Here is a 25,523-nt window from a genome sequence, read left to right as displayed (position 1 = left end):
CATTCCATTCTTGCTAAAAAAAAAAAAAAAATTTAATTAGCACATTTGATCCTTATGCTCTGCACAGCTGCACAGCATTCCAGTGATAGGCCAGCTATCGACACCCGCTCTCCATGAAATAACTACTTAACTTCAAAAGTTGAGAAGACTGTGAAGCAGTTCTCAAGCATGACCCACTAAAGATACATTTATTTCATGGGAACAAGTTCATTTCAACAAGGGTGTAGTCCAAAGGAAATATATACTATAATTTAGATTAAAATATTCATGTAAATGTATACTAACAAAATCACCCTTCAGAGCTGGAAATATATATTTATAAATATATGTATATAAATATATATAAAACTCAACTGACAGACAAGAAACAGTCTTCCTCAGGAACAAGACAATAAATTAGCCTGCTCTCTAATTAAACTACCATCCTTTCTGAATCAGAGGAGATTTTTAGAATTAGGATGAAAGCTGATGTTCTTACTGTCAGGAACACATACGTAAAACCAGCGCACACGCGCACACACACACACACACAGAACCCACCTTAAATAAAAGAGAGAATAAAACACAAAGCGTGCCCTGGTTTCTCCTCTGCTCAAATGGCACACGAATGTCTCTGCTCCAGGCTCAGGGTGCTTCCTGGACTCCACCCCAGGAGATAAGATGGGTATTTAAGGACAGCTGGCAGCAGAGCTGTCAACCTCACTGTGAGAAGGACCAGACCCCTTCCAGAGAAGTCACCCGACTGATACCTCTGACCACTCACCTTCCAGAACAGTGTCCGGTGTGCTCACCCAGTCAAGAGGGCCAGATAACACTACATTCCAGCCTCCTGCTCTCCCTCACCTGCGGCACCAGGGCCAGACTCTGGGCGCTGTCTCGGCTCAACGCCTCCCCTCGTGTCAAGACTCAACATCTGTAGCTTCCTGTAGGTCAGTGGAGATCCCTCCCAGCTCCACACTTCGGTCGGCCCAGGCACATTACCATCAAGCATTTGGCCACCCTTAAAGAGATTGGGAGTTTCTAAAGAATTCCTCATTTGGAGACAGTTAAGTCCACACAGTGTATCTGAGTTCCATCACCCAAACTTGCTCCATCCATCTACCCAGCCCCACTCCATCCATCATTGGGCCCAGCTCAGATCTCTCCTCTAAACTGCACAAGGAGCTACCATTGGCTTTAGTGTATAAACACAGGAAGAAGGTCATTTGCAACTTTTCCTTGGGGCCAACCAACCCAAGTGAGAACCATAAGGAACCTCACAGAAATTGATGGCAAAGGCTTTCTTTCTCTTACAATGAAAGGGCATTTCTCCGCTCTTCCCACACCCTCATTCCCTCAGCACATGAAGAAATCATTTTACCACCTTCTTCAGGAAGAGGCCAACTACTAAAATTAAGGCAACAAAGAAGCACCAGTGAGTCACCTGCATCATATCCATCAGTCAGCTGCCCCACGACTTAAGGAACGGGTCTGCAGAATCAAGTATGCAATACTGCCTTTTCTCCTAAAAATAGATCCTGGACCCAAAGACAATTCTCAAAGAGTTCAGCTAACAGAAAGACCTTAGGAAATCAGAGCCCTACTGTATGCGTTCAACAGTTACCACCAAACCCAGCCCTGTAAAATTTATTACATTTAAAACCAAGGTTATGATAACCACCTCCATCCCATCCACGACACTTTCTAGGGTAGCTGTTTCAGGCTCTGAAATCTGAAGACAGAAATAAAACCAGATGTTGTCTGAAGCAGAGGGATCTCGCTCAAGGGAATTCATGCAACTCTGATGGGAATTCCTCTCAAAACAAAACAGAAAGCACACATTACCTAATGAGAACTTAATTTCTGGTACTTTTCCACTGTAAAACAATTTTTAAAGGAAGTGTCTATAATAAGCACATTTGGGGTTCTCTAAATCTTTGCCATTTTCCTTAACACCTACACCACTAAAACAACTCAGGGAAACCGACAGTATCCATAAGCCACAGTTTTAAATATGAACAGTAATAACAAGATATTATGTCCTGTCATGCTTTGTGTACAAACTGGAAGGGTAATAAACATCAAGGGATGATTTAGACTGTGAAAACTTCACTTACTGAGCTTAAGATCTGAGAATTGATCCTCATTTATGAGATGAACAAATATGTACAGAGGGAAAAGGGGTTTAAAAGACAAACATCAAAATGATAACTGCATGTTTCTGGGGTAACCAAATGGAGTCAGTAACTTTAATTTTCTTCTTTGTGTTTATGTTTATTTTCCATATGCTCTACAATATTTATTATTTTGCTAATAAATATTATTTTGAAATTTTAAAAAACATTTATTTATTGGGCTGCATTAGGTCTTAGCAAGAGAATTGCAGAAAAATATCTGCTTCTGCTTCACTGACTACACTAAAGCCTTTGACTGTGTGGATTACAACAAACTGTGGAAAATTCTTGAAGAGGTGGGAATACCAGACCAACTGACCTGCTCCTGAAAAACCTGTATGCAGGTCAGGAACCAACAGTTAGAACCGGACATGGAACAATGGACTGGTTCCAAATTGGGAAAGGAGTACATCAAGGCTGTATATTGTCACCCTGCTTATTTAACTTATATGCAGAGTACATCATGAGAAATGTCGGGCTGGATGAAGCACAAGCTGGAATCAAGATTTCCAGGAGAAATATCAATAACCTCACATATGCAGATGACACTACCCTCATGGCAGAAAGTAAAAAGGAACTAAATAGCCTCTTGATGAAAGTGAAAGAGTAGAGTGAAAAAGCTGGCTTAAAACTCAGCATTCAAAAAACAAGATCATGGCATCCAGTCCAATTAGTTCATAGCATCCAGTCGCATTACTTCATGGCAAATAGATGGGGGAAACAATGGAAACAGTGACAGACTTTATTTCTTGGGCTCCAAAACTGCTGCAGATGGTGACTGCAGCCATGAAATTAAGACGCTTGCTCCTTGGAAGAAAAGCTATGACCAACCTAGACAGCATATTAAAAAGCAGAGATATCACTTCACCAACAAATGTCTGTCCAGTCAAACCTATGATTTTTCCAGTAGTCATGTAGGGATGTTAGAGTTGGACCATAAAAAAGGCTGAGCACCAAAGGATTGATGCTTTTAAACTGTGGTGTTAAAGAACCCACTGAAATGTTGTGAAGTAATTAGCCACCAACTAATAAAAAAAATAAATAAAGAAGACTCTTGAGAGTCCCTTGGACAGCAAGGAGATCAAACCAGTTAAATCCTGAAGGAAATCAGTCCTGAATACACATTGGCCGGACTGATGCTGAAGCTGAAGTTCCAACACTGTGGCCACCTGATGAGAAGAGCTGACTCATTAGAAAAGACCCTGATGCTGGGAAAGATTGAGGACAGGAGGAAAAGGGGAGAACAGAGGATGAGATGGCTGGATGGCATCACTGACTCGATGGACATGAGTTGGAGCAAGTTCCAGGAGATGGTGAAGGACAGGGAAGTCTAGCCTGCTGCAGTCCATGGGGTCACAGAGTCGGACATGACTGAGCGACTGAACAACAACGGCAAAGGTCTTCTCTGTGGCACATGGATCTTCACTGCAACACGAAGACTGTTACCGCGTTTTGTTACCACGCAGGGATTTTCTAGTTGTGGCACTGGGGCTCAGAAGTTGTGGCACAAGGGCTGAGCTGCTTCATGGCATCTGGGATCTTTGTTCCCCCATCATGGATGGAACCCATGTCCCCACACTGCAAGGCGGATTCCTAACCACTGGACCACCAGGAAAGTCCCTGACATTTAAAAAATTTTTATTTTGTGATGATTTTATGTTAATTTACATTTTTTGAAAGTATTTATTCTTCATAAATTATTCAGAAAAAAACTATGCATACTGTATAAATTAGCAGACACTGTCGAAAATTCAAGGATTCTAAAAAGGTGGAAAAAATGAATATTTTAACTTTTAAGACAATTGTACTATCAGAGCACTGCCATGCTACAGGTTAAAAAATACAAAGGAAAATGTTTAAACATCACAGAGAAAAATAAATAAGAATTGTCTTCAAGAAGAATCTAGGTTTTCCTTCCCCTTTAAATAAAAGGGGGAAAAAGCCCTAGAGCACAATAAAAATAAGTATTGTCCCACCTCAAAGTCTCTATGTAGCTGGTGAAGAACATTCCAGAAAAATGTGTAGCCCACGAATATTTGGCCTTGAAGCAAACATACCTGGACAAAATTTATCCCTGACAGCCACCCAAGAGGGTAGGAAAACAACAAGAAAATTTCATCCAGAACCAAACGCTTGGCCTCCACCCAGAGGATGCTCCTATCAGCCTCCCCTGTGGCCCAGTTTCGACATCTTTTCCCACACTCTACGGAAATGGCAAGGCTCTAACAAACTACATATTTAAATGAGGAATGGAAAAATCTTTTCAAAACTTCAGCATTCTTTACACCTTCAGTACTATGAATGCTGCATTCCTGAAAGCCCCAGTAGAAACATATAGGGTATATTTAGCCGATTAATTATTTCACTCATTAGTCTTTATCCAGCTAAAATGAGGTTTGTTACAGGAAGTGTCAGGATGTTCTTGACAAAGGCCAAAAGTTTATTGCTAAGTATTTTCCAAAATATGGAGAGATGAAATTAAAATTCCTCCACAATCCCATACCCAGAGATAACTACTGTTAGGCTAATGAACTTACTAAGCAGAGACATATTTAATTATACAAATTAAACACTGAACATACACACTTCAAAAGAATGAATTCTAATTATATATCATTTTAAATTTCCTAGTTCATCTGCTGGTTAAAAAAAAGGTGGAAACTTTTTGTATTGTATAACTACAATTTATATTCTGATACAGATTTTATTGTCTAGCTAATGGCTTCATGTTAATATGTTAAAAGATCAGAACCAGCAAGGCACTCCAGATTCTACAGCAGAGATGCCAAATGGTTCTAAAACCATTTGGGTGTTTACTTGCACTGTCTGGAGTTCAAAAAGAATGGAACTATGATGCCTATGTACATGGGCCAATGTTAAAGCAATCTTGAAATTATAACATCTTACTTTCATATCTCAAAGCACACTTCACCTGAAACCCTCCTCAACCAACCATTTAAAGTTCAAGGCGGAAAAAATACAAAATTCCTGAAAGTAAACTAAGTTCATTTTTCTAAGCTACATTTTACAAAGTACTAATACGGTTGAGGGCTTGGACCATAAAACAGAAAACGTTAATAATATTATTTCCTCTCAAACATTTCCCTCACCAGCTAAGGACAAAGTGACTCATTTCTGGGATTCACCTTCAAACCACTATCTCCATAAAATTCCCCACTTAAAAAGTCTTAAAATAGTCCTTTGTCTCCCTTTATGGCTGAGATTTTTCAATCACACACATCTCTTTCTCATTTATGTGACACACAGACAAAAAGATATCATTATATGCATACATAAATATCACATGTAACATTATATAAGAATCTCTTTTCATAAAAAAAGGATAGTATTAAAATTCATTCCTCCTACTCTTAGCCTGAATATTCCCAAAATGCCGAGAAACCATTAATTGGAAGAAAATCTAAATCTGAAGTCATATTTATTTTAACATTTTCACTTGGAATTTTTTCTGCATTTCTGACCAATTCCAATGAAACCTGATGGTCTAATGGTTACAAAATTAGCTCCAGCAGTAGTGTTTGGGCTTCTACAAGTGAGAACACATATGTCACAGAATTCCACTGCTCTTTTCTAGCAACTGTGCAGTTTGGACATAGTAAGAGAAACCTGGTCTTCCCCACTCTTTAAACTGATGCAGACTGTGAAGTCAAGCTAGCCTTCCAGCATATCTGAATGTTCTAGCCCTCTCAAACTCACACTTCAGAGGGTGCCTTATACATGCTGATGGTCTCTCACTGATCCACATAAGAGCAGAAGACAGATAAGACAATCCTTTGGAATCTTAAACTATTCCCTAACAATAATCTACCACTGGCCAGGCTTACTTTTTTCTTTTCTTTTTTTTAAAAAAATTAAAGGGTTGATTGATTTTTTGGCTATGGAAAAAATGATCCTCATGGTTGTCTATTATTTATTGCACTCTCATTTGTAAAATATTTTAAAACTCCAAATGAGAAACATTAAGTCATAGGAATTTCCTTTCATACAAGAAAGGAAATCACCCATCAACCTACCATCCAAAGCAAACCATTAACATTTTCATGTATTTCCTTCCAGGCTTTTATTTAATATAACAAAATAGGAGTTACACCATATTATACAGCTTTGCATAGAGATATTTCCACTGAGTATTATATTGTTAGCATTTGCCCTTTTCAATAAGACTCTAACAAACCATTATTTTTAAGCAGTACATTGAATTCCATCCTATGTACTGCTCCATAATATATCTGACTATGCCACATTTGCTTTTTCACTATTAATATTGCTAAGAAAATTCTTGTTTAAAAACCTGTCCTTATTTTTAATTATTTCTTTATATTACAGAACTACAAGGGGAATTTCAGTCCAAATGGTATAAACATTTATGTTTTTGGTTATATATATATATATATATATAAATACATGTATATTATCAATGTATTAACAAGTGTATTAATCCAAATATTCTTCCAGCAGGTGATGCAGAGGTCCAATCTCACAGCATCCCAGAGAGCATTACCTATCTACCAATTTAAGTGAAAAATTAACTGTTCTAGTTAATATTTCATATTACTGCTGAGTTTGAACAACTGAATACGGTTACTGGCTTCGTTGTTACCTTCTTTTATAAACTATGTTCCTATCCTTTCCCTAAGCACTAGGGTTTTAGCGTTTTCTTGTTTATTAAAAATAAGTAGTAATCAGGTTTGCCTTTCCTATAATTTAGACATAGGGACAAGTTTAATATAGACTAAACTTAGTATTATTTAGCTGCAAGATGGTATTGTTACGGGCATGTATTTTTTCTGAATAAATTAAACTACTTATTTGAAAGGAAGCATAAAGGTGACACAAACTAAGCAAAACTTCCACATTTTATGACAATTAAAATGTACTGTGATGGGCACTGGATTATTCCACTTAACTTTCTTAGTCCTTTGTGACAGAAACACAATGCTACCATTTTGCAGATGAAGATACTGGGGCTTGAAGACAGGTCAATGCAGCTTGCCCAGGATCAGGGCATGGAGGGATCTGATGGAAGAATTCCAGGGCCTGAGTCTTGGGACCCCTGCATCCAACAGCCTCTCCCCAGTCACTCCAGTCCTGACCTGTCTCCTTTAACTTCTCAAACATTACCTCCACTAACAGTTCTTCCAAAACCTCAAATTCAACATGATTAAAGACAAAACTGATTTTCTTCCCAATGAGACATCCACTCATGCCCTTCACTTTTCTATTTCTCTCATCATGATGACGACCATGTTCTTTGTCATTATTCAAATCTGAACTCTTTATTTTAGCTCTCATCCACTCAGGTCCACTCCCATCCAGTCACCCTACAAAGAGTCAGCAAAGGATCGGTCTTCACGACCTTTCTCCCAGCCCTTCCCTCCTCCTTCTCTCAGCCTCCACCATCACTTGCTCCCTTAACCTCTGGGCTCCCACGGTCACCTTGTTCCCGTCTCCCTGTTTCTAGTTTCTTTCTGTTCCATGTGTTTTGAACATGGCTGAAGTGTTGTGTTATTCAACTATCAAAATAGAATTTTAGATGTATAGGATCTTAAAAACTAAGTAGCAGATACGATCAGCTGGTAGTTCCTGATTCAAACACTGTGTGGAGAGTTTCTGGGGCTCTAGATCAGCTCTGTGCAAAGAGTGCCCTGACTGATTTTCTATGCCTGCCAGGGACACAGAGCGTGGTGCCCTTGTGGCAGACTTTAACCTTCACTATGGAAGATTCCCTGGAGAAAGGGAAGGCAACCCACTCCAATATTCTTGCCTGAAGAGTCCCATGTGCAGAGGAGCCTGGCAGGCTACAGTCCATGGGGTCACAAAGAATAGGACACAACTGAGCAACTAGCACTTCATTTCTTCATAATTTCACCTAAGTTTTTCATTTTATAGATTTAGATCTGAGACCAGAAGGATTAATCGCTTGCTGAAGTCATATACCTGGTCAGTAAAAGATTTTATCTTCTACACATACAGAGTATTTTTTTTTTTCAGGTTGAAGACTTTATTGTATGCAAAAGCAAAGTACTTGTTGGAAAATTCCATCATGGGAACTTCCTGTACCCTAACACCAGTGTCCAAACCTGCTCTTCTGTAAGAGCCAGGTTTTGTGGCTGGCGACTGTCACAAGGTGTCCAGCCCGCCTCCCGGCTGCCGTGTGACCTCCTCAGCCTGGCTCAAGGTGGGCAGGGTCCTCCATCACAGCAACAGGGCACTGGGTTCAGAAACTGATTCTTACTCAACAAGGCAGTAGAACTATAACAGCTATACACTTCTAGCAGGAATGTAATCAGTACAATCACTCTGGCATTATCTAGTAAGGTTTGGTATTATCTAGTAAGGTTGGTGATGCACATACCCTATGATCTGGCAAATTTCATTCCTGAAAAGGAGAGAAAAATAACATGTTTGTGTGCATATGCACGTACCCCTACATACTAAATAAGAGACATGCAGAGGACCCATTCATAGCCATCCTTTTATAAAAGGGGAAAAAAACAAACTAGAATCAATCCAAACTTCCACCTACAGTAGAAAGAATAAATAAGTCATGATGGAATACTATACAGCAGTGAAAATGAATGAACTACAGCAACAAAATCAATGAGTCTCAGGAATGTTCATCTAAAAGGACAAGTCACAGAATACATAAAGTATAATTTCATTTATATAATATAAAGTTCAGAAACGTACAAAAATAAAAAAGAATGTTAAAAAGGATAGCCCATAAAGAAGATCAAGGGAATGATAAACACAAAATTCAGGGCTGTGGTTATTTCAGATGGGATGATAGAGGGTTACAAGGGTGACTCTGAATGTATGACAGTTTCTTCTTCTTGAACCAGGTGGTGACTGCCTGTGTGTTCACTGGTTTGTGATTCAGTAACATCTTTTATGAGCATTATTCTGTATATACAAATCACTTAATAAAAAACAACTGTAAGCGGGCAAAAATGGGCCAGAGGGTCAGGATATTGAACATACAAGGAAAAACAGCTGATGAGAAAAAACAAGATGCCAGAGGTAGAGCTCAGGGATGTCACTTCCCGGACTCCAGTTTTGCTGTCTCAAAGCTAACACCATCTTCTGGAGAAGGAGGGGAAGATTGTTTTTTCAACTTTAGAGGTATTTTAGAAAAGAACCTAAAGAAATTGACTAGTCTAAATAACATAATATTAATAAATAGAACTCCTCCACCTAAAAGTTACAGAAGAACTTTAAAAAGTATTTCTGTATTAAATATAGTATGTGCATCAATTTCTTAATGATGCAAGGGGGAAAAATGTGCTGATACTTCAGCAAAAAACAAAAGTAAGATACTAGAAGGAAACTTTTGATATGGAGGTCCCTTAGCTGAAGGTGTAGAGCGGTTTTTTGATTTAATGTGCATACAAATCACTTAGGGGTCATGTTAATATGCAAATGCTGTTTAGGAGGACTGGGCCTCTAAGAATTTGCATACACAACAAGCTCCCACTTCGTAAATGATCCTGTGCTGAACCTCAGGATGACAGCGAGACATCATGAAAACGCCTTCTCTGGTGATGTTTAAAAATATAAATATAAGAGTAGAGGTAGTTTAATTCTGCCCCCAAAGTAGAGACTGATGACATTATTCCTACACTATAAAAACTTGGATACAAGACACCTGTTATCAGAAAAATCAAGAATGCTTAACTAGGTCTTTTGCAAAGAAAAGGTGCTTCGGGAAAACAGCAAAGACTGAAAATTTACAAGAGAACTCCACGAGAGGTTTTACTCACCTCCACAGATCTAAAGAAGTAGCTCTTCCAGCCTAGGCATTAGCTCTTTTCTTATGGAATAATGGTTTACATTCCCAACAGTCTCAATAGAAGAAACCAGGACAACCATAAACGATATTCACAGAGCATTAATTAAGCCTTGATTATAATGCAGAGAGTGGTGGCGAGAACAACATAATTATGGAGCATCACATCACTGCATGTAAAAAATATATACATTGGGCTTTAAAATTCTAAGAGTATGCTTTTAAAATGAAAAGTTTACTATCTCAATAAAAATATCAAATAATTTCCACTTGTCATGTCTATGTTTGTTTAGTAGTACTTGAAATCCTCCCATCTCAAAATAGCGCTTCTACATGAAAAGTCATCCGTTCGTACAGCCAAGGCAAAATAACCACTCCAATACTCTTCCAGGGAAACTCTACCACTGGGAAGTCTCTGCTAAGGATGTGTCTGTCACAAGGGGAGCCAGGTCTTGTCCCCTGCTCCAACAACATCACAGACAGTTATTACTACTCTCATCCAAGGGATGCTCTTTGCTGAAAGCCTGCACAGCAGGAGACGACCAAGGGACAACATTTTCTTCAATGGCCTGATGCTTCTCATTCTCTCTGATGAAGGTTCTGGTCAGACCAGAGCCGACAGAGCTACAAACAGCTTGACCTAATGGAATTCTGCACCTGGTTAAGTCAGAACAGCTAAACCTCTGGTGACATCGACACAGGATATATTCTTACAACATAGTAAATCCAAAATGTTTGGATAATCCATGGAAACAATACTCCCAAACATTTCAATGCATCGTGATTTTATAAAACCAGCACAACAATCAAGTCCAAATCTAAAAAGTTCTATATTTTAATGGGCTTCTATTACTGAAACTCAAAATGAGGCATAAAAACCACACAATCTGCAATAGATTCTACTTCTGTGGCCGATCTACAGAAAATTAAATGCCATTAGCCTGGATTAATTAGAGATCTAAAAAATAAAAGCAGACACACCCTTGCTTTGAAACACCAATCTTCCCCTCCAGTTAGCATACTGAAATTCCCTTTTCACCTCTACATTCTAGAAGAGCCTGGGGGTGCAATCTGAAATGTATCCCATTGGCCATCCCACACTGATCTGCAGAAGTGGCATTTAGAAGGGAAATTCCTTGTGTACCACCCCAGACTAAATAGACAAGGACGCTGGAACGTCTCCTTCTAACCAGATACAGCCACATAGGCCTTGGTGGTCTGCCCTTCTCCACCCGCTCCCCATCTGCAAAAAAAAAAGTGTGTATAAAAATATACATACATATAAACAAACGCAGTCAGTTACTACCACAATCCCACTATTCATGACGGGAGACTTAACCCGTCTATCAAAACCAACCTGAACACCAATTTACCATCAATCATAACACTCATTTACTAAATAATCCTTAATAAAGAATCCAAATATGTCATTGCATTTGAATACAGAAAAAGCAAACGACTAAAACAAAGCAAATACAGGATAAAGAAATCATTTACCATCCGTCAAAAGCATATGTAAATTCCTTTTAAAACAATCTACTGCATGTTAATATTTTTTAAAAACATCTCAGGGACATATGAACTAAAATATATCAATTGTTTCATTTCAAAAAATGGTTTCCTATAGGAAAAATTCATACTCAGTGTTGATCAAAGACAGAGGTACTGTAATGCCGTAGCTGTAACGCTTCAATTAATAAACATCAACTTTCCACATATGATGAAATTGATGGAGAGTTGGGTTGTGGTTTACGGATTACAGGTGATCCACAAAAAGACGCTGCGACTCCCAATTCAGACTGCACCATGGCCTCCGCGCACCGCTGGGCCGGGTCCTCCCCGCAGCCCCTCCCTACGGTGGCTCAGGTCCCTCGGTTAGAGATTAGATTCTGGTCCGCAGCCGCAGGCCGACTCCCTCTGCCCCGCATTAGCACTGCAGGACACCCCTTCATCCCAGAACGGCCAACAGGCGAGGCAGCCGGGGGTCACCCCAAGAGAACCTCCCCGCCTCACAGCTAGGTGACCTGGTCCTTCTGACGCCCCATCCAGCTGAAGCAGCATGACAAGGTAGAAGCGGCTCCGGGTCTCAGCCAAGGGCAGCCCTGGGCCTGGGTGGGGCCGGGCGGGGGCTGCAGGCGCCCAGTGGCCGTGCCAAGCCCCGCCAGCGAAAAGCAGGGGAGGCTGCGATACTGCTGCATTGTGCTGCATCACGGCGAAGGCAACGGGAGCCATCCATCTTGCCAAAAAAATCACATCCCCGTCCAGATAAATCCTACTGAATCCATCTTCCTCCTCCGCCGAAGCACCCCCCACACTCGCCCTCTCCTCACTCACTATCTCGCCCGGCTTTTGACTGGAAAAATAACGAGCACATCTTGTGTACCGAGCCCCACAACACTCCTCCCCCACCCCCCACCCCTATGTGATGGCAGGCACTTGGCATCTTTCCTATCACAAAAACAAAGGGAAGGCTCCTCGCAAAAGAGGGCCGCGGGCGTGGTGTGAGGGCTGATGACCAGAAGGGCTTCCAGCCCACCTCCCCAAAGTCAGGCCCGGAGGGTCCTTGCGTTGGCACAAACCTGTTGAAGAGAGGGTGGCAGGAGCTGAAGGGCGGGCGCAGAGGCAGCTCCGCGCCCCGAGGCGGCTCCCGCCCAGCCCTGGGAGAGCAGGGACCGCAGGGAGGGCGGGGGGCGGGAGCGAGGATGGGCGGGAGTGGGGGCGCCGGGCCGCCGCCTCCGGTTCAGCTGCAGCGCGGCGCAGCCGGGACCACGCCTGGCCGCATCCCCCGTACCGTTAGGCTCAGAGCCGGGCCCTGTCAACGCCGCCCCCGCTCGCCACCAGCCGGGGCTAGAGGGAGGGCACCTGAAAATATATCCTTGCGTCTGCCCACTCCGCAACCATCCCCGTGCAGCGGCCCCCAGCTAGAGGGAAGAGGCGGCGGAGGGAGGAACGAGGAATCGGCCCCGATGCGTCCGGTGATGAGGCTGGGCGGCCGCGGTGCGCACCGTGGCTGTGCAGCTGCCTCACTGCGAAGCCCGCCGACCCCCGCCCCGCACCGCCCGCGTACTCAGAAGCACTGGGGACCCGGCTCCCGCGCCGCCTCCGCCCGGGTTCTGCAGCTTCCCTGCCCCCACGCCGCTCCCCGGGCGCAGGACAGCGGCGGGGCAGCGGCGTCCTCCCGGCCTGGGCCCGCGCCCCTCCTCCCGCCGCCCCGAAGCCAGCCCGGGAGGCAGCCCCAGTGAGTTGGCATCTTCCAGCCTCCGGCCCCCTACCTACCTCTCGCGGATAGGGGGTGGGGGCGCCGGGGTCCCGTCCTCCTCCCGCTCCTCGGCGGCCGGGCGGGTGGGCCGGGAGGCGACTCCGCAGGGCTGTCCGCGGCTGGGGCCGGGGCTCACAGGACGGGACCGGTGGGCGCTGCTGCGCGGGGCTGCGCGCTCGCTCCGGGCGGAGAGGCGGCCGAGGGAGGGACTGGAGGAATCCGCAGCCTGCACGGCAACAGCTGCACGGATTCCGGGGGCTGGGCTGGAGCGCGGGGCGGGGGGAGGAGGGGAGGGAGCTGCAGGGAGGGGGCGAGGGGCGGGGAGAAGAGCGCGCGGACGCGGACGGGCGGGCGCCGGGCGCGCGCACACACGCGCGCTCACACGCTCTCTCCCGCACAGCCTCCACCCCGCCCCTGCGCTCCTCCCTCCTCGGTGGCTCGCTAGCGCCGGCCCTCCCCGCTCGTCCAGAGCCCCGCAGTCGCCCACCCGGCGCCTGTTCCGCGCGCGACCCGAACCTCGGGCGCGTCCACGCTCTCCCCGCGGAGGCTCTGCCCTGGCCCAGCGCCGACCTTGTCCCCTGCCGCCGGGACTGGCCAGGGCTGGCCTGGGCAGGGTGGGCACAGCCGCCGCGCTCTCCGAGCCAAGGGACGGTGGGGGCTTTGTCCCCACAGCCGGCGAGGTCCAATTTCACGTTTCATTTGAGGCTAATTCGATTATCGCCATGGAAAGGGGCAGCCTAATTTTCTACGTGACTTGTGCAGCCTCTTTTTGCCCGCGACGTTAGCGTTTGGAACCCGATGGAGAGAGCGTGTGGAGGGAGGCTTTGGAAAGTCCGTTTGGTTGGTTTAGTTTTTAGATCTAGGTGGTGATGCCTTGTAGGTTCTGCCCGGCCTGATGAAGAGCGATGGTGACCCCCGGCGCGGAACCTGGATGATGGAAGGAGGGCGGTTGTTGCTCGGCGAAGTCAAGCTCTTCGTCCTTCATGAGTGATTTTTCACCCTTTCCCTCGCGGTAGCTGTAATAGACCCCACAAGTGGTTCGTGCGACTCTTGCCTCCCTCGCCTAACGCCCCAACGCCCACTTTAGCCTGGTTCGGGTGCCCTTCCCGAGCCGCTCCCGGGGCGTGGGGGCGTCCCCGGTGCACTGGCGACCCCGCGATGGCTGGAGGGCTGGCTTCTCCCCCTACCCACATACCGGGAGACGGACACCGGACGCCAAGTGCGCTAGCCGGTTCTCAACCAGCTTGCTCACCCTGTCAATCCCTCAGGCTATGTAGAAATTCTGGAACCGCCACTATTGAGGAGAAAAGATGGTGTCATCACCAGGACCACAAATAGAAACGCTCTTCAGAAAACAGTCTGGAGAAACTGACTTTTCTGCCTGCTCTGTAAGTGCCCAAGGCGGCAGTGTAAGCCTTCAGAGGGAAAAGGCCTTTCTCCGTTGTTTGTTTTTAAAGCCCTAAGGCTTTTCTCTTGAAGATATGACCCTCAAACCCTAAATTTAAAAAAAAATTTTTTTTAGTAAATGATAACAATAATAATAGACCATGAGAGATCTATAAATCAACCAGGTCCACTGATTTGCGATCTCAAATCAGTGGACCTGGTAGATTTACTATATTTTTGTATGTAGTTTTAATGAATATTTAAAAATAAAACTAAACCAAATCATCCCAGCAAAGTGAAGATGATACTTCCTTTCAGGCCTTCACCATATGTTTGAATGTTTGACCAAAGTTTATATTTGAACTGTATGAAAAAAATTGAGGAAGGCAAATAATTTAAAATTTTTCTCACAAGGCTGATCACCACAGCCAGGTGAACTCTCAAAGGGCAGGTTTCTTTGTCCATTGTTTGTACATAGTAGGCATTTAAAATGTACTCAAAAAATATTTGTTGAATTGAACAGAATCAACATGTTTGTGGCTGCCCTTATTAGGTAAGGCGAAATCCAACTAGAAATAAAAGTTGTTTCCCTTTCACTTATTTTGTGCCAGAGCCCCTAGCCCCTCCCCCACCACAATGTTAATGAAATACCAAAGAAAACAATGGCAGTACTGAGAAATGTCTGTTTAAATTCTTTCAGGGTTATTCTGAAATTGTGACTCTTAACTGTTTCCTTTACCACAGATAACAGTATTCGAATAAATCTTCATTTGATGGATGAGTCACCTGCCCTACCCCAGTCTACTCCCCCTTACTTTTAAAATTTTTCCTTCAGAAAGGGAAGCCACGCATATCTTTAGCAAGGTACTCCAGTAAAGTGGCAGCAAGTATTCAAAAAATGTGAAAGACAAGGATTCAGAGTTTCACTGTGAATACCTGACTAGCAATTTCAAATTCTTACCCTTTGGTGGGGGGGAAAAAAAAAAGCATCACCCAGGAGAGCCCAGGGTGTCACTGACCAGGAAAAATTAACATGTCCCCCATCCCCAAAAAAGTCAATCTGGAGAGGTCATTGAAGAAGGCACATATCTCTGTAGAAGGACAGAACCGAGAAAAAGAAAAAAACATTTAGGCAATAATAAAGGTAACTCAAAAGGATTATTCTTAAGTATCTCAGATGTAGCTTTGCTGACGTTTTCCCTCACATTAGAATCAAAGTTGATTTAAAGGAACCTAAAACTCATCAGTGTCCTCTCTAACTTCCTACTCTCCGTTTTCAAAACCTTGTGAGTATATATGGCTTTGTCTCCAGGCATGATTTGTCTCCAATAAAGTTGGAGATAACACTTTATTTCAATTTTTTTTTACAGATATATATAGTTACTTTAATTTTCCATTTGAAATGTAGGTGGAAATCTTGTCAACCTACTTATTAGTCACTATAGACTAGGTTATGATGCTGTAACACCAGTTCCCAAATCTCAGTATAATATGCTAGTTACAAATCAACAAAAACTTGGTTGCTTATACACAGTCAACTGTGGTTCCAAGAAACTCTCTGAGGAAGCTGTCTTCCAAATGTCAGCTCAGCATTCTGGAATACTTAGATGCTATGGTACCTTCATATCAGAAATACTTCTGCCCAGAAATGGCACAAAGTTTTCTCCACTTGCATTTCACATGACTTGCTTTGTTAGGTGACTACAACTAAAATCAAAGATTGATGAACAATAGTGATGTCTGCCACCATTTGTTTTATTTAGAAAAGAGGAAATGGTACTTTATTTACTTGATTATATTAGCCCAATTAATACCTGTATACCTACAAACTATCATGTATAAAATAAGCTACTAAGATATATTGTACAACATAGAGAATACGGACAATATTTTAAAATAACAAAAAAATTATTAAGATTATAAATTTTAAGTTGTATATATTTTACCACAATAAAAATTTAGAAAAAGAAAGCCCATCTTTTATTGTACTGATTAACATGCTAAAATTTTAAAATGAGGACACATTTTGAAAACTTGAATAAATTCTTTTCATTTCTAATATTTTTAAACTTGACTTCCTTTTAATGCTGAACTAGTCTGGGAAGTCTCCTCATATTAGAAATGTTCCATCTGGTGATTTACACATATTTATTTTGCACTGGGGAAACCTACAGACTTACATGTTTAAAGTATCGTTACCACGAATGAATAGTTTCTGAGCACCAATAGCACATTTATTGCTCAGTAAAATAATTCATTCTTTCAATTATTCAAGAAATATGTATGCCTTAATCTGTTCTAGGCTGTGAAATAGAGCAATGGGCAAAACAGTAAAAAAAAAATCACTGCCTTCGTGGAGCTTCCATTGTAGAAGGGGGTATGATCAATAAACAAGTACAATATGTGTATGATGATTAATCTGACTATATGGTAATATAAAGTTTAGAAATAATATTTATAACATGGTCAGAATAGATAGTCTCAGCTTTCTATATAGGATCTTCAAAATTTTCTGTTAACAGTGGTAAAGATCATGTGTGTGCATGCTAAGTCGCCTCAGTGGTGTCCCACTCTTTGCAACCCTATGGACTGCAGCCCACCAGGCTCCTCTGTCCATGGGATTCTCCAGACAAGGATACTGTTGCCATGCCCTCTTCCAGGGGATCTTCCTGACCCAAGGATGAAACCCACCTCTCTTATGTTTCCTGCACTGGCAAGTGGGCTCTTTATCACTAGCGCCACCTGGGAAGCCCAGTAAGTAGCAACTATAAAGTACTTTCCAGTTTTTTACAGTGTTTTAGCAAATAACATACCTTCTTGTCCTTTTGTCAGTTCTGTGAGGTGGATATTAACCCCATTTTATAAATGAGAAAACTGAGACAGATAATTTGAGTTTCTAAGTTTATACAACTACTAAGTGACAGTGATATCTACTTAGAAACTAGTACATCAGAGCCGTGTGCTTGAGCATTGCATATTAATTATTAAAAAGTAGTTCACTTTTCCAGATGAAAAAAGTTCTAGAGATGGATGGTGGTGATGGCTGCACATCAGTGTGACTGAACTGATGCCCTTCAACTGTACATTTGAAAATGATTAAAATTCTGATAAATGGATAAAGATGTGGTACCTATATACAATGAAATATTACTCAGCCATGAAAAGGAACGAATTTGAGTCAGTGGTAGTGAGGTGGATGAACCTAGAGCCTGTTATACATAGTGAAGTAAGTCAGAAAGAGAAAAATAAATATTATATACTAATGCATACCTATGGAATCGAGAAAAATAGTGCTGATGCAGGGAAGGAATGATGCAGACATAGAAAATGGACTTGTAGACATGGTAGGGGAAGGAGAGGGTGGGACAAATGAAAAAAGTGGCATTGACATATATAAACTATCATGTATAAAAGAGATAGCTGGTGGGAAGTTGCTGAATAACACAGGCACCCCAGCCTGGTGCTCTGTGATGACCTCGAGGGGTAGGATGGGGGGAGGGGAGGGAGGCTCCCAGGGAGAGGATATTTGTATGATTATGGTCGACTCAAGTTGTATGGCAGAAACCGACACAACATTGTAAAGCAATTTTTTCTCCAATTAAAAAACAAAAAGCAGTATTTTTTAAAATGTTTAAAATTATTTCTAGTACTTTATAGAATCTTTTGTGAATTGACTGTCAATAAACAGATATCAAAAATAACATATAACAAAATATAACAAAAATAACATATCAAAAAATAAAATAAAAATGGCTAAGATGGTAAATACTATGTATATATTACTACATTTTTTTTTTAAGTTGTTAAAGTAATTCTGAATTTAGACCTCTGGAATAGTAGATTAGATGTTCTCAACAATTCTTCACTTAACCCACATGTTGGATCACACTGTTTACTTGCTGTGTTGTATGCACACTGATGTCTGTGGTACAACAAACACACTCTGCTGGAAGACTATACTCTTCTATATCTGTGTATTTCAGTTCCCACCAGTTGTGTTATATATTTACCAAGGCAGTTATGTCTCTCCTCAAACTTGTTTATGCCAGTTATACTTCTTATACCTAATAATTACATTTATTATAATTAAGCATTATATAAACCAATTAAATATGAGTATGAAAGAGTTCTTTCAGTGAAAACGAAGTTGTGTATTTTTGAAATGTCTGATGAAAGGCTAAAAATATTACCATCAGATTATGTGTGGTCAGTTCCGTTCAGTTCAGTTGCTCAGTCATGTCCGATGCTTAGCGACCCCATGGACTGCAGCCCTCTAGGCTCCCCTGTCCCAGGAATTTCCCAGGTAAGAATATTGGAGTCGGTTGCTATGCCCTCCTACAGGGGATTTTCCCTACCCAGGGATCAAACCTACATCTCCTGCACTGGCATCCGAATTCATTACCACTGTACCACCTATGACACCAAAAATATGAACAAAAAACAAAAATAGACAAAACTGATTTTATAAAAAATAGACAAAATGGAAACTTTTGTGCACCAAAGGGTGTATCAAGAAATTGAAAAAATCTACAGGAGAAAATATTTGCAAATCATATATCTGATAAGGATCTAGTATTCAGAATATATAAAAACCTTTCACAACTCAACAACAAAATGACAACCCAATTAAAAAATGGGCAAAAGAATAGAATTTTCTCCAAAGAAGATACACAAATGATCAACAAGCCTGTGAAAATATGTTCAATATTATTAGTCATAGGGAAATGTAACCATTAGGGTTGAGGGTAGCCTTAATTAAAATAAAAAGTAAAACAAAATGAAAGCGATGAAATTTGTGGTCACCAGAGATGTTGGAGGTGGGGGAGGTAGATGAAGATGATCAAAAGGTACAAATTTCCAACTATAAAATAAATAATGTACAACATGATGACAACAGTTAACACTGCTCCAGGATGTGTGTGAAAGTTTTTGAGACAGTAAATCCTAAGAGTTCTCATCATAAGACAAAAAAATTTTTTTTGATTTTGTATCTTTAAGAGATGATGGATATTAACTAAACTTACTGTTTATGTAATCATTTCAGGATACATGTAAGTCAAGTCATTACGCTGTATACCTTAAACCTATACAGTGCTATATGTCAATTATATCTCAACAAAATTAGGGGGAGGGAACAGAAAATACTTATTACTGGTGAGAATGTGGAGAAATTGGAATCCCATGCATTGTTGGTGGGAATATAAAGTGGTACAGCTGCTGTGGGAAACAGTTTGGCAGTCCTTCAAAAAGTTAAACTAAATAATTCCACTCCTAGCTATCTTCCCGAAAGAATTGAAAAAAGGTACTCAAACACCTGAATATAAATATTCATAGTAGCACTATTCACAATAGCCAAAAGGTGGAAACAATGCAAAAGTTCATCAATGGATTGATAAACTGTGTTGGATACATACAGTGGAATACTACTCAGTCATGAAAAATGAAATGCTGATACATGCTACAGTGTTTTGGTACATTGTACACTTAGCATATGAACACTTAGCATAAAATGGAAAAGGCCAGACCCAAAAGTCATATATTTTATGATTCCATTTATGTAGAATATTCAGAATGGGTAAATCCATACAGAGAGAAAACAGGTTGTGGTTGCCAGGGCCTGGTGGAGGTGTGGGAATGAGAATGGGATATAACTGTTTAATGGGTATGGAGTTCTATTTTGGAGTCATGAAAATGTTTTAGAACTATATAGAGGCAATAATTGCATAACAGTGACTATACTAAATATCACTGAAACGGTTGCTTTAAAATGGATACCTTTATATTATTTGAATTTCATTCAATTTTAAAATGTAAATAAAAATTGAAAAAAAATTTTATTCCCCATTTAGCATCATTTTTAACAACCAACCAACCACTTGTCACATCAGGTGAATGGGCTTCTGCACATTCTTTAACACTTTCCTGCATGCTCCTCTTGAGAAAGGGTTTATCACAGTTAACCTCTCAGATGTAAGCTAGTTATTCCACTTGCATATTTTCAGGCAGCTTGATTGTAATTATCCCATCACAGGAATATAAAAAGCGATTCTGCGTCCTTATTGCTGGAATAAAACTAGAAATTTTAGAAAAGGATTTCTTGGAATCTCCCTTTGGTCAGTAGCAGCTGAGAATGAGGAGGGGAAGAGCGCAGAGTACAAAGGCTCCGGGTAACAACATGTACTTTTCTTCTTCTCCTCAACCTGCACTGTCCAGTACAATAGCCACCTACCACACATGGCTGGTGAGGACTTACATTTTATGAAATTTGTATACATACTAAACTCAGAGACTTAGTTTTTAAAAAGTGGAAACATCTCTGTTTTAAAAATATCAGTTGTATGTTGTAGTGATACTATCTTGGATATGTGCTGTGCTTAGTCGCTCAGTTGTGTCCGACTTTTTGCAACCCCATGGACAATAGCCCACCAAGCTCCTCTGTCCATGGAGATTCTCCAGGCAAGAATACTGGAATGGGTTGCCATGCCCTCCTCCAGGGGATCTTCCCAACCCAGAGACTGAGCCCACGTCTCCCACATTGCAAGCAGATTCTTTACCATGGAACCCTGGAACACTGGAGTGGGTAGCCTATCCCTTCTCCAGGGGAACTTCTGAACCCAGAAATTGAACTGGGACCTCCTGCATTACAGGCGGATTCTTTATCAGCTGAGCTACCTGGGAAGCATTTCAGGTATAATGGATTAAAGTTTTTTAAATTCACCTTTTCTTTTTTATTTCTTTTCAAATATAACTGTAGCAAAATTTTAAAATAATGTATATGACTCATGTTATAATTCTATTGAGTAACTCTGTTCCAGACATTTTCAATAGGGACTTCAATCACTGGCATCCTGACTATTTAGGTTTGGGAAACTGAAGAAAAGCAACTAGAATTTGGAATATGCCACAAAACAAAGACTCCAAAGTGAGGTTGTTTCCAACTCCCAGGCTTCCTGTAGTGCCTCCATCACAACGGCCTTGGTATCTGTGGGCAGCAAGCCATGATTCTTTTTGAAAGCAGAAGGTAGGCATGGCTAATGTTTTCATGACTGGTGTCATTCTTTTGGAAAGTCCGAAGATGATCTTGGCAATGACATCATGCCATTGCCTCAAGATAAACCACCCACCCACCCCAATTTGACATATTGTACCAGCCAATGTAATGGATTCCAGAAGTGGGCTAGATTCATGCCTAGAATTCATTCAAGAAATGGCAAAAAAAAAAAAAAAAAAAAAGGCAAAAATTCATAGGCTGATGGATGAGGATTCTTGGGTCGGGAAGTTCCCCTGAAGAAGGGATAGGCTACCCACTCCAGTGTTCTTGGGCTTTCCTGGTGGCTCAGATGGTAAAGAATCATCCTGCAATGCAGGAGACCTGGGTTCAATCCCTAGGTTGGGAAGATCCCCTGGAGGAGGGCATAGCAAACCATTCCAGTATTCTTGCCTGGAGAATCCCCATGGAGAGAGGATCTTGGCGTGCTACAGTTCATGGGGTTGTAAAAAGTCAGACATGACTGAGTGCCTGAACTGAACTGATGGGTGAGGAACGAAGAGAAACAGAGAGAAAAAACACTTCCTTCCAGAGATCAGAGAAGTCTAACATGTAGCTGGTCTGAGGGGAAACCCTTTGGTTTGGATTGTGTGATTGGATCTTGTCCCCCTAATCACACTTCTGACATCGGGGCATCCTTATTTCCCATCCTCTGCCCTCAGATACTGGGTGAGTGGGGATGTGAGGTTACAGCACAAATGTTACATCTCATTCTCAGAACATGACAAAAACAGTATCTGAACATTTGCCTTAGAGGCATTGAAATTCTGCCCTTGCCTGCTCTTCATGGTGTGCCGACTGGTTCTGGGTTCTTTCTTTTACACACGTGTTGGAAATATGAGTTCAATTTTAATAATAAACCTTCATTTAAGACTGAAATTGAGGCTCTTAAAAATCACAAAAAAGAGAAATATTTGCTAAATTTCAGTTAATATGCATTTTCCTCAAATGAGATTAAAGGTATAATAATTTTTTGTTATTACTTTAACATTATTATTTTTACAATGTATTTATAGGCATGGGCTTCCCTGGTGGCTCAGCAGTAAAGTATCCACCTGCAATGCAGGAGACTTGCAGGAGATGTGGATTTGATCCTTGGGTCAGGAAGGTCCCCTGGAGAAGGAAATAGCAACCCACCCCAGTACTCTTGCCTGAGAAATCCCATGGACAGAGGAGCCTGGCAGGCTACAGTCCACTGGGTCACAAAAGAATCAGAGTCTTTTTTTAGTAACTGAACAACAACAACAACAATTTATAGGCACTCTGTTAAGTACTTTATATGTACTTATTTAACCCTCACAGGTAATCTATATGGTGTATACTAATTGTCTCCATCTTATTGATGAAGAAACTGAAGCACAAAGAGGTTGGGTTAGTTGCCTGAGGTCTTACAACTAACAGGTGATGAAAACAGAATTCAAACCCAGGCCCATCTGACACCAAAGCTGTTTCCAAAAGTTTGAAAAGAGAAATAGGATCTTAGTCATTTTACTACAAGCTTTAAAAGCAAACATAATGATTAGAGATATGTGGTCAAAGTCATCTTTTAAAAAAAAAATGACATAGTTCTAATAAAATGTTAAAAAGATATTTTTCAGGCAAGGACTGTCAGGATGTGTCTACGTTTGAAAAAATGTTAAGCACCTGGATTCTTGTGCTTATGTTTCAAAGTTCACCCAACTTGAAAGTCATCCGTTCCTTAATAAGTGCTGCCAATGTGGAATAAGAAAAAAATACTTGAAACAGAAAACCCCCCTGTGTTTAGTGAACAGAGCTGTATTGTTGTTTGTTTTTTGAAGGGGACAGGAGATGGGGTAGAGGTAGGAGTGTTTGTTTTTATGAGGTCTGCTTTGAAAAGCTCTTCTGAAGCCTTCCCAGGAGCAGCCAGGCGGGATGCTGGGGTTTGATACGGTACCTGCTGGGTCAGTATGGGCCCTTCTCAGCTGCAAGTAATTGACACTCAGGAGTCTCTCCAAAAAGGACCTGAAACCAAAGCAAGCTGAGAAAAATCATATATTGGATTTCTAATTGCTGCGGGACTCCAGTAGGAACAAAAATATTTTGAGGTCTAAGTTTCTTACGGTGGTGGGCTAACTGAATTTGAGAACTGAGGATTTACCCAGTTGGTGGGAAGATTTATGTGGAGAGGTAGATTCTATCAGGAGGTTATCCAAAAGCTTTCTCTAAATTATATCTTGGTTATCGGCAGGTAGGTGCAACTGTCTCCCATCCGTGAGAGAAGAATCAGAGCCGACTCCAGTCATAAATTCCTATTAATTTGCCCTCCACGTGGATCTGAGAATTTGCTTAGATGGACCCTGTCCCCATCCTTAACTGAATTCTCCCACATCCTCCATAAAGGGTAGGGGTGCTGATACTGTAGTCAGGGGCCTTTCACACCATCACTGGCCACATCCCAGACAGTTGAAGGCCTCTGGTTTCTGAGCGTCTGTGTCAGAAACTGGACACATCAAATGTGGCTCATTTGAGAAGAAAACTCCAGGAACATAACAACTGCCAAAGTTTCATCTTTCCAGTGACAAGCTTGCCATAGGGATTTATACTCCAGTACAAAGCTGCAGAAATAAACTGGTAAATCATTCCTTAGTTCTTTCCTAGGCTCAATGAAAACTGAAAATCAACAAGATAAATATCTGGTTTTGTTTAAAATCCTGTCACAGTCAGAGGCTTCTCTTTTAACTTTAGCTTTTTCTTTGCCAAGGCACTACATTCACATTTTAAAATAAACAAAATGGTATTGAAAGGTATAAAACGGTATTGAAATTCTCTCTCTCACTCTCCCACTCATCTCACAGCCCCACCTCCATTTCCCATAGGTAACCACTTTTAAAATGTCTATGTACTCTAGGGATTTCCTTGGTGCTCCAGTGGCTGAGACTCCATGCTTCCAGTGCAGGAAGCATGGGTTCAATCCCCAGTCAGGGAACTAGATCCTGCATGCCTTAACTACAGATCCTGCAACTCAGACTCAGTGCAGCCAAATAAATAAGTAAATAAATTCCTGTGTATTGTAACACGGCCTCTCTCTCTCTCTAAAAGAGATACCTGCCTAGCGTCTCTTTGTGCTGTGTTTAGTCACTCAGTCATGTCTGACTCTTCGTGACCCCGTGGACTGTAGTCCGCCAGGCTCCTCTGTCCGTGGGGATTCTCCAAGCAAGAATACTAGAGTAGGTTGCCATGCCCTCCTCCAGGGGATCTTCCCAACTCAGGGATCGAACCCAGGCTCCCACATTGCAGGCAGATTCTTTACCATCTGAGCCACCAGGAAAGCCCAAGAATACTGGAGTCGGTGGACTATCCCTTCTCCAGGGAATCTTCCCTACCTAGGAATCAAACTGGGGTCTCCTGCATTGCAGATGGATATTTTACCAGCCAGAGACCAGGGTCTCTTTAGGTGTGTATAAATAAGACTTGCCCAAGATTACAGAGTGGTTGTTCTGGGACCAGATTCCAGATTTCCGGATTCCCATCCTGAAGTTGTTCCTGATAGATCATACTGCTTAGGGCTCTGTGTATGTGTGTGTTGCTCCTCCAGGAGCATAAAACTCATTGGATCCAAAGTGAACATGATAAGAGCCAGTAGAGAGCTATGAAGCCCTGATGGATTTCTTTGAAGAGGAAGATACCAGGTTAAGGGAAATCTGGCAAGGCTTCATCAAGAAGGTGGTGTTCATGGTTGGGTCTGGAAGAATGGGTAGGATTTCAACAAGTAGAACAGGTGAAGAAGGATGTTCCAGGTGAAAAGATCAGCAAGAGCAAAGATCTGGATGTGGGAAAGCATCAGGTGTTAAGTTTGGGTAGCCAAGAGCCACATATGTCTGGAGTATAAAATATAATTAGAAGATAACA

The 25,523-nt window shown here is 41.8% G+C and overlaps 2 protein-coding genes across 2 annotated transcripts in view; both read right to left on the bottom strand.

Moving 5' to 3' along the window:
• Positions 1-13,467, bottom strand: part of SPTBN1 (spectrin beta, non-erythrocytic 1) — a 201,085-nt gene extending 187,618 nt beyond the window's left edge. Inside the window, exon 1 of the mRNA XM_043468564.1 lies at positions 13,237-13,467. The gene's annotated coding sequence lies outside the window, so the exon portion shown is untranslated. The remainder of the gene's footprint in view (positions 1-13,236) is intronic.
• On the bottom strand, positions 13,233-14,412 carry LOC122442469 (nascent polypeptide-associated complex subunit alpha, muscle-specific form-like). The gene is made up of 3 exons (XM_043470342.1): positions 14,302-14,412; positions 13,602-13,824; positions 13,233-13,516 (listed from the first exon to the last, which is right to left on the bottom strand). The coding sequence occupies exons 1-3, from the start codon at positions 14,410-14,412 to the stop codon at positions 13,233-13,235; spliced, it is 618 nt and encodes a 205-aa protein (XP_043326277.1).
• Between the last annotated feature and the right edge of the window lie 11,111 nt (positions 14,413-25,523).

This window comes from Cervus canadensis, chromosome 5 (assembly GCF_019320065.1).
Source record: "Cervus canadensis isolate Bull #8, Minnesota chromosome 5, ASM1932006v1, whole genome shotgun sequence".
NCBI classification, from domain to species: Eukaryota; Metazoa; Chordata; class Mammalia; order Artiodactyla; family Cervidae; genus Cervus; species Cervus canadensis.
Note: the sequence above shows the minus strand (reverse complement) of the source record. Positions and strands in the feature narration are given on the sequence as shown.